This window comes from Zophobas morio, unplaced genomic scaffold (assembly GCF_036711695.1).
Source record: "Zophobas morio isolate AGI-343-1 ecotype UQ-CSIRO unplaced genomic scaffold, CSIRO_AGI_Zmor_V1 ptg000023l, whole genome shotgun sequence".
Classification (NCBI taxonomy): Eukaryota; Metazoa; Arthropoda; class Insecta; order Coleoptera; family Tenebrionidae; genus Zophobas; species Zophobas morio.
This window is the reverse complement of record NW_026972128.1, coordinates 12,658,330-12,672,182: the sequence shown is the minus strand read 5'-3', so window position 1 is coordinate 12,672,182 and position 13,853 is coordinate 12,658,330. Positions and strand designations below refer to the sequence as shown.

Below are 13,853 nucleotides of genomic sequence, written 5' to 3'. Positions count from 1 at the left end.
CTCGAGCAACCGTGACGCTGCACTGAAACTGAAGTCGGTTCCTCTGTTTCAGGTATTGACATGGGCGACTATTCTTAAAGTGGGGACGAATATCTGGAGGGGGGCACATAGACCGACCAATAACGCTGGAACTTATGATGTCATCGGAGGAGGAGACTGAATTCGGTTTGTACACAGATAAGCTCCTGAAGAAAACCAAAAGAACTAGACAGCGCGTAGACGCCGGTGAGCCGCGTAACTCGTACTCGTCGATCCCGAATTTCAGTTCGCGTCCGACTTTTCTCGGTGGTGGCAACAACCTGTACGGCGCAATTTTCACTCAACAGCAGCAGTTCGGTCTTTTCGGACCAGGGTTCGCGCCCGCTAAGATGCTCAACGAGCTGCTGGGACGGCAGAAGGCCGAAGGCGGCGGTGAGGGAGGCGGCGAAGAAGGGAAGTTCGACTCGGTGATCCGGTGCGACGGCAGCCCGCCCTCGGGCGAGCAACTGGCCCACCACATGCTCCGGGACATCCTGCAAGGCCGAAAACACGAGCTGTTAGCCTTGGAACACGACATGCGCAACGGCCAGGACCACATCATCAACAACAACAACAACGAACCCAAGGCGGAACCAGAGCGCAACGACGTGGAAGTCGCCGCCGCCATGAAGGAGTGCCTGGCCGAAGCGGGAGTTGGCGACCGGCAGCAGGCCGAACTGATGGAGGAGGCCCTCAACGGCATGGAAACCGAGTCGCTGCCGTCGCCAAAGGTGGAGCCTTCCAGTCCGGCCAAACCAGAAGACGCCAAGAAGGCGCGAGTCGAAAACATTGTCTCAGGTATGCGGTCCAGCCCGGCGCCGCCGCAAGTCAACGGTTGTAAAAAACGAAAACTTTACCAACCCCAACAACACGACAGCAATGCGGAAAGGTATATCGACGACGAGGAGGAAGAAAGTGCGGAACCGATAAGGCAGAAACGCGTCGAAAAGAATTTACTCAAGTCACAGCTACGGACGATGCAAGAACAGTTAGCCGAAATGCAACAAAAATACATGCAGTTGTGTACGCGCGTTGAACAGGGGTCGGAGGAAAGTCAGGAAATTGAGGAAATTCCCAGTGATAGTGAAAATAGCAAACGATCGGCACCGCCTTCGCCTATAACCACAAGTACTCCCCCGAATCAACCACCTCCGAGTTTAGCGCAGCAGGTGAGCAAACTTAAAATAAGCCCTCCAGGACCTCCTTTCCATAACGGTATGTTACATCACGATCACCAGCATATGAGCAGTGCCGCCGCCATGTACTTGGGCGTAAGTCACAAGTTTCTTATGGAGCAAGAAGCTCGGCTTGCCAAAGAGGCGGCGGTGGCGGCAATGAACAGCGAATCGTCAGTACAACAATCCCAACAGCATCAATCTCATCATTCTTCGCAAAAACCTGAAAACATAGCTGATAGATTACACATTATGAGAAACATGACACCGACAGGTACGGACTTGGAAGGCCTCGCCGACGCTCTCAAATCCGAAATTACCTCGTCTTTATCAAATCTGATCGACTCGATATTGTCAAGGTTCGTCCATCAGAGGAGATGTAAACAAACAGAGGCAGCCACGGCCGCCGAACAACTCAATAAAGACTTGATGATGGCCTCGCAACTGTTAGACAGAAAATCGCCGCGGACCAAAGTAGCCGAAAGGCCGCAAGCACCGCCGCCCCCGCCCAACAACCAAATGGTCAACGGAACGAGAGGGTGCCCTCCGATGATGCCCGTTCACATGAATAGCATGCAGAAACCGAACGACCTCCACATAAGGCCTCCGATGTTTCAACCTCCTAAACCTCCGGCTATAAGCCAAGCCCCCCTCTTTGGAATGAACCACCCGTTTTGCGTGTCCAAGCAAGAAAACCCCGAGCAAAACGAAGCGCTTAGCCTCGTGGTGACGCCGAAGAAAAAGAGGCACAAGGTGACGGACACGAGGATCACTCCGAGGACGGTCAGCAGGATCCTGGGGCAGGACGGCATCGGCATGTCGCCCGCCTCCATGGAGCCGAACACGTGCAGTTCGCCGCGACCGCCCCCATATCACCAGCCGCCGCCGATGTTGCCCGTCTCCCTTCCGACCTCGGTGGCGATTCCCAACCCCGGCTTGCACGAATCTCAGGTCTTCTCGCCCTACAGCCCCTTCTTTCATGGACCAAGTCACGGACACCACATGGCGATGCAGGTTCGTACACGGATTGCTTGAAATTCCCGAGCAAGCTTATTTATTTTGTGTATGTTTTTGCAGGCATCGTCATCACCACCTCGCATGCACAAAATCGAGCGAGAATCGCCTCCGATCCACCATCCCCCAACGCTCCTGCATCCTGCTCTCTTAGCTGCTGCCCAACATGGAGGTTCTCCCGATTACGGACAACTAAGGGCGCCGTCTGGGGGCATGAACATGGACAACGGCGATAGAAATTCAGATTGTAACTCAGGGGACATCGCCTATGATGGAATGCAGCCTACTATATCCTTTTTATGCAAAGATTTTAGTAAAAATCTTAGTAGTCACCATGTACGTATTGTTTTATTCAACGTAATTTAATTCGTTCAGTTCAGTTGAGGGTCTTCATTTAGACCTTTCCCCTCTAACTCAAGTCGCGATTAAACAATGCTCGAATCCCTATAATTTAATCCATTTTATTCTTATTGATGACACACGAAATCACGTCGAAAGAATTCTTTTCGTCGACACACATTAACGACGCCCATATTTTACTAAATTTTATATAAAGGAGAAAGAATTTTCTATCAAATTGATTCGTTCGTCGCGATATCTATTATTAGTCACTTCGTAACAGCGAGTTAGATCAGTTCATGAATACTTGATATCTTCGTCTTATGGTGTATGAGAGTATCGTGTACTCTAACATGTGGTTAAGAAAAAGAATAAGTTATAACTGCATTTGCTGAAATTACTAGTTTGCTTTTTCACTTATCAATTATTTCAGCACAGATCTCTCAATTTTTTTCAAAAGTAAATACAGCAATTCCCCACAATAATGAATGAAATGAATTAAATTGTACGGTAAAATCAATTCATGTGATTACTGTACTATGTGTTCTCTTTTTCTTCTTTCAAATAGACGAATATTTCCTTAACTCCTGAGCACTCGTCAACATTGACACCGATGCATCTCAGGAAAGCAAAACTGATGTTCTTCTGGGTTCGGTATCCGAGCTCAGCAGTACTAAAAATGTATTTCCCCGACATCAAGTTTAATAAGAATAACACTGCCCAGCTGGTCAAGTGGTTCTCAAACTTCAGGTGAGTTCATAGTCTTTTTTATACCGTGCTTGCATGAAATGGCTAAAATGAAAGCGAACATTTTCTTGTATTTATAATTAGACAAATGAGTATGTGGGACGCGACATTTCCTTATAAAAGAATCCACGTATTACGCGACGATAAAAACTTTTCCGAGAGTTTTGATTTAAAAGCAGCAACGAAACGAATACATGCCAACTAGCAAATGAAACGAAAAGCTTTGTTGCCAGAACCGCTGCATGCATGTGAGCTTCGGGGCAAAAGGAGCATTCGTCTATCAGCAGTTCTGGCGTTATAAAAAAATATTGTGCATACGATTATAATAAAATTCGTAATTTATCGAGTCGATAATATGTGGAACACGGACAAAAGCTCTGACAAAAGCTTAGCAGGAATAAGTTATTGTTGTCTGTTTAAACAGATGGACCTCAAGTGATAAGATAAGAAATTCAATATCGCACGCTTTAATCTATCCAATTTAGTAATAAAAGAATATGAAAATTGCCTTGCGTTTGATAGTTTTATCAGATATCATCGAACGAATTTACATAAAAACATCGAAAGTTACTTCGGTAATCGATCGATGATAAGGTAAGCACTCTAATTACTCTCGAGTAAACACTGAAAATTTTTCACGAAAGCTCAAGAACTTCTCTCGACAAAATGTTTAATTCATAATTAACATTTTTTTAATTAGCTGCATTCTGCCTTTGTATAACTTTATGCATCAGAGTGTGCAACCTTAAAACAGAAAAAACTTCGGCATTACCGCGCTGCTCAATTAAAAATGACTTAATTAAGGTCTTGAGTCTAATTAGTAGGGTTGGCATTTTTCTTTTGGGATATCGCTCCGTCCTTTTCAATCTCATTAACTTTAATATTAAATTAGTCATTAGCGAAGTAAATCGCACATTAATTTTTCTCAAACCTCCCGGAACGTATAAGTTATACCCGAAACTCCTAAAAACATCGGTTTATTTATTAATTATTTTTAATTTACTTAATGGTGGAAGGTTGCCCTACAACAATAGATTTTTGCCTCAAGATAACGCTAATGTAAGTACATTTCTAATTAAAGATCAATCAGTGCAATCAATTACCAATTAAGATAATTAATTTGCAATATAATTATGTGGTAAGACGGGAACGGAACGGGCGTGAAAAACGCAGGGTCCGAACCCATTAAACCCCATTTCCGGTCACTTTAAACTAATTTGCCTCCGACGCTTCGTCCAAGGAGCAAATCTGCGCATCTTCTCTGCATTTACTTACTTTTTCAATTTCATAATTTATCGCGACAAGAACTCCACTGAACGTTGATGCAAACAATAACGACAATTCTGTATTGTAAAGTACATTCTGGAATACTCTTCTAAGTTTGTTCACGCTAATTAATCATTTCTAATTAAAAACGTTGCAGTGAACAAGTTTTCAACAAGAGTCGTACTTTATTAAGACTGACTGAAATGCAATATTCCTAAAATCTCTTTCTTTGTATGTCGAACGTGAAAAAATCGTAGGCATGGACGTTAATAAAATAGAATGAAAAATTGTGGATAGAACAATTAAATGTGGCCAAACTGTTTTCTATATTAGGTTTGTCATTTAGAAATAAACACACCGATGAAGGGTCCTTGAAGATAATTTTTATCACTACCTTAAAAACAGAAAAGAATATAAGTAACTAATCAGTTGTGTTGCGTGATTTGAATATTGCTTTCTTTTAACAGTAACCTACATGGGAGGGACAATTTTGAAATTTATTTACTGATCTAATAAGTTGTTCAAAGCATTTTTCATTATTTTTCTAAAACTACTTTATTTAAAAATCGGTCGATCAACTGATGTGTGGTTGGTAGGTACCTACTATTGTTATCTTCTTTAGGCACCAATTAAGTTGCGAAACTATTATGAGATTTTTTACCTTACAAAGTTTCTTGTTAATTTAAAATTTTTAAATAAGTTACTCTGGTTAAAAAAACTTCGAAACTCTATTCTAAACAATGCTTGAGGACTAAATTTATTTTGAGCGAAAAATTCTGTAGTCATGTAGGTATATGTCATCCGATCCCGCTACGAAATTATTATACACGTGTAAAAAATATCGTGCTTGAAAACAACATAAAAACACTCCACTACGAAATGCTTTTTGAGGCATGTTTTTGAAATTACTGTAAATAAAGCTCGCTATCCCATTACAAAGATACATTTTAGCCTTAACCTCGACATTATATGAAATATATTTACTATAGTCTAAACTTTTAAAATATTGTAAATGCAAAGTTGCTTTTAAATATTTCACATAAGTAGTTTAATTTTGTTTCAAAGTTCTATGGTCATTTAAACAATATTTTGAATGTTTTTTTTTATATTTTTTTGTAAAATTTTATAGTTTTTGAAATTGTGGGTTAGTATGAATATTATAAAAAAACAATGAATAAAGTAGCGCACCAAATGTAATACTAATAAGAATAATATGTAAACACGTAAAAATAAAGACAAAAATTAGACAACTCTACAGTTTGTAACGTTTTATAGCATTCTAAATCTTTAATTTCTAACAAATAAATTAATGCAATAATTTGTTGTAACAAGTTCACATATTTTTTTTTATTTTATTGTTTTCCTTCTGTTCTTATTTCATTCTTTTCAACTCTTTTTTGTAGTTAATAATATTTGATAAAATTGTTTGTAATAAACAAAAACGTAATTATATATTTGAACACAATTATTATAAATTAAAAGTTCTTTTCCGGAATGTTCACACTTTTTCCCAAAGGAAAGAAAATACTACAATACAACAAAACCTGCCAATACGGAGTGACACTGGGATAGCTCCTAACGGTTTTGTGCACTCAATTTGAACATCTGCCCGAGGCTCTCCTGTGCCGGTATTGTTCAAATACCGTGTGCGCGCCCTTTTCGTTAACTTCTTTCTCAGGTAGGGTTGTCCAAATATACCACCACAATAGTGTTCCTATAAATCATAGTTTCACCAAAAATAGAATTTTGTTAAAACAAAAGGACCACACATGATTTAATTACTTTTTTCACTGACATTTTTTTGTATAAATAAATCTCTCAAAACAACACCTCGCAAATGTTTTTCTGTGAACACAATTGTATGTAAAAAAAATCAGTAATTTTGCAAAATTTTACACATGTCTAGAAAATATCTCCAGCATGTATGAGTCCATATCAAACAAAAACAAAAATTGGCGCGCATTTCCTTCTTCGGGTCTCATTTACTGAATTTGGATTTTGGACAGCCCTGCCCCAGCTTCTTGCAAACGTTGAAGACGCGTGTCTCAAGACGCTGCGGGAACGTCTTGAAGGGTCTGCGGCCCCTTCGAATCGACTTGGGGAGGGTAAATCAAAAAGCAGCTGTTAAATCTTTTGTTGTGTGTAACGTCTTTTGCTCGAAGGAACGGTTGCCGTGTGACTTACCTGGTGGGAAAATAAATCCTTGCAAGATTTTCAGCAACAATTAAGGGGTCTTTAGGGTAGCAGGAATAGAAAAAATCGCTTAGCATACCTGCATGTCTTGAGTAACGAAGACAGCAGGTGATTTTTTCAATACGGTGCCGTTCTTTGAATGCAGAACGAATAAGTATTATGCGGGTTTGAACTCGGCACAGGTCAGAGAGATTTAGGTAAAAACACTTTCCAAAACCATTCTGGAAACGGTGCAAACCGCGAATGTGTTTAATCGAAAGCAACAGTTGTTAGCGTTAATAATATAACATGGCTAATACAACCATATTAATTATGTATGCCCAATTGGCCTATAATTGGCGTTCGGATTCAATGACATGACACTACCATGTTTAGGCAATATTAATACCGTTTAAACACAAACATTTCTATTATTATTATAAGCAAACTGTTAATTGCTTTAACTGTTGCACTGACGCCCTCATACGTGTTTAGACATTAGTTTGCCCATCTTCTTTCTTCGTTTGAAAGTGGGCTGTAGAAATTTGTGAGGGGCAGTAAAGTGACACAATTGAATTGAACAGCATCACCATGATTGCTGTAATTGCCACTTAATTCATCGATCTACACACTATTACGTGTGTGGTATGCATTGCTCACAGGTGGCATGCTATAAATACAATATTAGGTCTTCACCGTTATTACCTGCAAGTCGTTAACAAATGAAGAAATTAAAAAAATACTATTGATTTTATCGTTCTTCATGCATTAATACAATGGCATTAAAAAGACGCTATTTGTGTTGCAGTTGAGTATACCTACAACAAATTTTTGTTTACTTTCATCAGTTAAAAAACAAAGCGCTCCCAAAATTTAAAAAACGAAGCTAGTATCATTTATACCGCAAAAAGAAAATTATATGTGTAACAAGGCAGAGAAGGGTAATTTTTTATCATGAATGTGGGTATTATTTGTTGATGTGCATTTGAAGCAAATAACGACATGGGGGACAAAAATGAACACCCGTGACGAACTGTGCATTAATTTCTTTCTAAAATTGTATCCTTCACAAATGTCTTGTTTTTCAAGATGTCAGAAGTTACTAAAACCAATGTGAGATAATGATGTAATAATACTTTTTAATTATATCTTAAAATATTTTTCAAAATGCTGACTCTAGTTGCGACTTTTGAAAATAGTTCTAGTTTTTGCTGCATATCTACACTTTTTTCGAAATTTTGAATTGTTTTCTGTGTAGCAGAATATTTTGTTATTGCCAGATCCCCAACTTTATGACTCTTGCTTGTTACAGGGAGTTCTACTACATCCAAATGGAGAAGTACGCCAGACAGGCAGTCTCAGAGGGTGTAAAGAACGCTGACGATCTGCATGTCGGTGGCGATTCCGAATTATACCGGGTGCTCAATTTGCACTACAACAGAAACAATCACATCGAGGTATGGGGACCTCAGGTTCGTGATTCTTACCGAGACATCTAACAGCCAACCCGAAAATATCCATCAATAAAAAGCATCATCAATCCTACACAGAAAATTTTTTGTTTGCTTTGCGAGCAGATGTCTTCGGCAATATCACGTATCTGCCGTATTATTTTTTATTTTGCTAGTGTATTTTTCTCCTCTTCCTGTCGCCGCTTTGAACGCGCGTCTCTTCCAAGCGATCTCACCATAATGTGGCGTTCTAGGTTCCTTCAAACTTCCGGTTCGTCGTGGAGCAAACGCTCCGGGAGTTTTTCAAGGCTATCCAGGAGGGCAGGGACGCCGAGCAGTCTTGGAAGAAGTCAATCTACAAGATTATCTCTAGGTTGGACGACCCAGTCCCGGAATATTTCAAATCCCCCAATTTCCTGGAGCAGTTGGAGTGACCGGTTGGCCGAACCGAAGAGCCGGTACCCAATGGTAACCACTGGTTACCACGAAGTACCATCCGTTAGACACGGCAAAAACACCAGAGAGAATCGGTGACACGTGACAAAACTGTCAACAGTTTATGTTGTTTTGCTGAGAATAAGCTTGGAGGACGCCGCAGTGACGCCATCTTCGAAACTTGTTCCGGACACTCTTGTTAAATAGTTGTGTTTAGTTGACAGAAAGACAATTTTATCGCCTCAGGCTTTATGTTCGTTCAGACGAACAGTGAACACAAATCAATCAATTTTCCAGTGATTACCTGAATATTTACCGGATAGAATTTTATGACGTCAAGTCTTTCTTTTCTTTTCAACCAGCAGTCAGCAAGTTCAAAATCTGCACTACAATTGCGTTACTTCTGGCATGGTTACTTTCAGCGCCACTGTAAACTGCCCACCCTTTTCCCACTTGTATATAACGCGACTTGTACATAGTATTTATCACGTAATTTTATTTATGTCTTGTATTATTATTATTATTTGAACCAAAGTTTTTGTTTTACTAGTCCAACGTAAGATTATTCCCTTTTGAATTTTCTTACGTACATGAAGTACTACACTTTGAGTTAATAATAATACACTCGGAGTGCAGTACCGAAATGATTTATTGCAGCAATTACACTTTGTATCAAATACAATCAGCAAGTCTAATTTCTGTGATTCATCCCATTATTATATTATGTAGGTATGCCTTGTTTTGTATTTATTTTGTATCCTTCTCTATCCCACTTCTGTTTTAACCGTTCTGTTTAGTTTTAGACTAGTTGCTATGTTTTAATTTTTGTTAGCATACCTACCTAATATTACTCTTATTTTATTTTATAACTGAATTAATTTTAATCACTTGCACAATCAAATAGTGTAGGATCTACACGATGAATGCAAATACAGTGTGAGGCAACTAGTCAGTAAAAATAAATCGTATTATCTTTATTTTGCTTTTTGTTTTTATTTTTGTTTGTTTCAAGACAGTTTACAGTGTGATAATATTTCGAGTACAATAATTTTGAGCCATAAATCGTAAATTGTACATAAATTTCGTGCTCATGGTTTCCTTCACATCCCGCAATAGTTGAAGTCACGAACAATCGGAGGTCCCGAGAGCTCTTAACTTAGCCTTCGACCGAAGGCTAGGAAATCGTGATTTTGCTGTTCCTAAAAATCCTATATTCGATATACTGCCGAAATTGTAAGACTGCCATTCCATTACGATTTATTTGTAGATTTTGTTATCGTTAGATGTTGAGTTTCTTTTCAAAATTGATCGTTTGGATGTTTGTGATCTTACGTTGGCTTTCAGTTGGTTCTCGGGACCTAAATCGGTACATTACATTAAAAAGTTGAAAAACCAAATTAAAAAATTAGAGTAATCTAAATAGTTATTTATTAAGATTTAAAGTATATAACGTTGTCGACTGTAAAGTACCCGAAAATGCTGATGGTTTGCAAACAAGCAAACGCTCGACCCTTCAAATCCAAATAATGGTTATTAATGAAAATAATAAATACTTGATGTAAATAAGCTTTTCTCCAATACAATAGTTGTTCGTCTGGTAGCTAATGCACATATTCGGTGTTGATTTCAAATATATTAAGAAATAGCGGGTCGAGTATTCTTCAAGTACAAAGTTTGTGAACCGTTGGTATGTGACAAAGGGATAATGAAGAGACCTAAGTGCTTTAATTTAAAATTGTTGTTTAGAACGAATCCTGCAGATTTTTACTTGGCGGCGGGCTGGTGGTAATGATGAGCAAGAAGGAATGATAGAATTAATTACACGTAATAAGGTGACGTTCGTAGTTTCGGTGGTAGGTGAAGGGTTCTCTTCTTGTTTATGATTGCGCCATCAGTTCGTGTACTTGACAATGAAGACCTCAAAAAGTTACTGTTGGTTTTAACAATTCACCCAACTTTAACTTGAAATCTCACAGCTTTACCAATGATGATGATTATAAATGCTGATGAACTAAAAAAATAAAAGAATACATGAAAACAAAAGAGCTAGTGAGCTCACCTCAATTCGCGAGAAGCCGAAGGCTGACCGAATTGTTGAAGACAAATCTAACAGATGAATTCAGAAAAGGCCTGAATAAGGTCCCGGAGGAATTACATTGCTTTCTGGATGAGACTGTCTAAGTAATTTTTGAGGTCGCTCCAAGAGCCCCACCGGGGTTAGTAGTGTAGTATCCCTTCCTTAGGTAGGACCCCCAACATGATTCCGATTCCTTTATTGACATTCTTATTGCAACTTTTGGCCATTTCGAAAACATCTTATTTTGAATTATAAGTTTTGCATCGTTTGGTTCCATATGCACACACATTCGGATGACATCTTGGCACGGGGGGCAAACTCCGCGGAGGCCACGGTATGCGTGTGGAGGTCGTTATTCTTCTTGTTTCGTTACAGGAGGATTCTGCTTTACAGGTTCAAAACACTGTTCGGAAAAAACGTTTAGGTCACCGGTTCAAAAATGATACATAAAAATATCACGAAAAAAGTACAAGCTTATTTTTAAGCACCTCTGCGCCTTAAAATTAAATTTCGAAGCAAAAATGATATGAGTGTGTATAACCAAAATCTGCCTTATTCTATTTTCTTATGACGAAAATCTCCTACCGTTATAGCGCTATTAATTTGCTAGTGTGTATCGTTCTTCATCACCTGACACTGACGATTTTTAACCGTTTCCATAAAATTAATTATCAACTAATCTAGTCCAATATGTAATACATAGAATTTTGTGTGGGTTGTAGTATACATGTACAATTGTTGGTAAACCGCCGGGTGTCTCCGTTAAATTCGCCTCAGTTCCCGCTTTCTTTGCGAGCTCTGTTGCGTTACCGTTATCGTTGCGTTACAGCGTAGCCACTAGTCGTCGACATGTTGATTTACCGTGTCCGGTCGCGTCACGACCGCCAAACCTTCGCCCCCGCGCCCAATTAATCGTAGTGTATCCGGGGGGCGGAGGCGTCGCGACGCACGACGTCATCCCTTCAACGACAGCACCTCCACCACCACTGATGATTTCGTTACGTAGCAAACATTGTTTTGCGGCAGGATCGGTCCTCGGGAGCGTTCTCAACCTGAAATAGTCACAAAAGAGCCACACTGAAACTGAAACAATAGCAAATGAAGGCAACCAACCAAAAAAATGCAGTTTATCGAAATTTTCTAAACCGGATACTTACTCATTCAAAAATTCCACTGGGCCAATTCGTCCGTTCAAAAAGTGCCTTCAAAGTTGTTTTTACGAAAAAAATTACAAATTAAGGGCCCTAAATAGACACAACGCCCAACCAAAACTCTTCCGGGGACTTGCTCTGCCGACTGTACTTTTGCTCGGTTTCCACCAGAGACACTCGGTTACATAAACATAAGATTATTTCATAAATATTATATTGTTATGCTAAGGTGGCCGAAACGAGGTACTCTCTCGCCCAGGCTATACTATTTGTGGTATATAGTAACTTTGATGATTAGAAGTAGATAATAAACATACAGATTCAATGGTTTCAGTTACCCGTGTTACACAGATTACGTTAGCTGTTATTGTTATTTGTTAAGGCAAACGCAACTGTAACGTCTTCTTCGACAACCGGATCACTGGAAACTGACATGTCCCACACCACTTGATAGTGTACGACACACGATTCCGTTTCCATCCTTCCGAGAAACTTCCGATTCGCTTTAAATCCGAAATTTTGGCCGTTCTCTCAGCCGACGGTTTCCAATATACACGTGCAATACGAAGAAACGTCGATATGGTTGCGTTCGCCATCCCTATTAAGTTTAATTTCACGTCACCAGATGACTCTTTGGTCTTCCTTGTTAATACTCGACAACGACACAATGTGACAATCGTCATGTTCAAGCCACTGATATTGTATAAACGTTCGGCATCTAAATTTCTGGAAATGCGACTGCTCAAGTCGCATAGATATTTTAAATCAAATTTACCACTCATTTGGCTATTGTTCACAAATAATTTTAGGTTTAAATTTGTAGCTCGAAATTGGGCATTTGACGATCCAACTCTTTAAAGATGGATCGATCGACCAGTCGGGCTTAATCTCGGGTTGAAAAGTGGCAGGTTGTCGAGATGGGTCACAGTCACTGGTGTTAAGCGCCACGAGGCTCCGAACTACAGTATAATTATAAGGTTAGGCATTGCGTCGATAGAGAATCGAATAAGATTGTATATTTAGTACAAAAATGTGAAAAAATCGAGATAGCTCAAAATTTAATTTCTCGCTCCCATCTCTAAATCGATCCGATGGTTTATATGTGTAAAAATTTAAGAGTATTTTTATATTTATATTGGTGTAAATCAAAATTTGGTATTGACAAAATTATTGTAGAGATTTTAGGTTGATAAATTTAATAAAATTAAGATTTAGGAATTTTTAAATGAATTTGTATATAAAAATTTATATATAATATATAGAGGGATGGTTCAGAGATGGGTGCTATGTTGGTATATGCGTTTGCATGGGGACGTGGCGACGTATACTATACTATATACGTACAAAGTACTCATAGTGTGCGATGATAGCACTTTCCTACGTTGCTTTTGTTTATTTAGCGTGTGCCGTATCCATGTTACATTAGACAATTTTACTATTTGGTGTACAGCAATTGTTTCGACCCCCAGAAGGCTCAGGCCCCACGGGATAGTCGAGATGTTGTGACTGTGTTTTCATTGAGCAGTATAATAAATATATACATTTATTTGGAATTATGTTCTTTTTCATATCTCATTTTTTTTACCTGATTTTACAACCTACTTATTTTAAAAAGTCATTTTACCAATTTTTCGTAGTAATTTATCATAACGTAACCCACTTAATTTACTTAAATCTACATGTATTTATTATATATTGCACGAATTAAAAAAAATGTTAAGTTTTCAGAAATCACAATGATGTTAATTAATAAGCACTATTTTTACAAGCGCAAGTTTGAACAATACCAACAACAATTTTACTAATCTATCACTAAAGATTTGCAGGCAAAGAGATGAAATTATGAATAGTTACGAAGAATAAAATTATATACTTATATAAATATTTTCGAATAATGTCTTTACGAGGTAGTCAATTTATACTTCATATTCTAGTCACTTTACGTATGGTGAAATATATTTTTAAGATAAAGTTTATGTTAGAAAATAAAAAAAACAAAAAACAAAAA

General features: G+C 38.7%; 1 protein-coding gene across 9 annotated transcripts in view; it reads left to right on the top strand.

Moving 5' to 3' along the window:
- Window positions 1-13,398, top strand: part of LOC135134752 (homeobox protein prospero) — a 173,975-nt gene extending 160,577 nt beyond the window's left edge. For 8 of the 9 annotated variants that reach the window (XM_064063575.1, XM_064063574.1, XM_064063573.1 and 5 more), the window contains 5 exons: window positions 53-2,207; window positions 2,271-2,543; window positions 3,115-3,296; window positions 8,044-8,203; window positions 8,437-13,398. In XM_064063575.1, the coding sequence (XP_063919645.1) occupies window positions 135-2,207; window positions 2,271-2,543; window positions 3,115-3,296; window positions 8,044-8,203; window positions 8,437-8,616 (2,868 nt within the window). In that variant the 5' untranslated portion in view covers window positions 53-134 and the 3' untranslated portion in view covers window positions 8,617-13,398. The remainder of the gene's footprint in view (window positions 1-52; window positions 2,208-2,270; window positions 2,544-3,114; window positions 3,297-8,043; window positions 8,204-8,436) is intronic. The other variant, XM_064063578.1, reaches the window with a different exon arrangement.
- The last annotated feature ends 455 nt before the right edge of the window (window positions 13,399-13,853 follow it).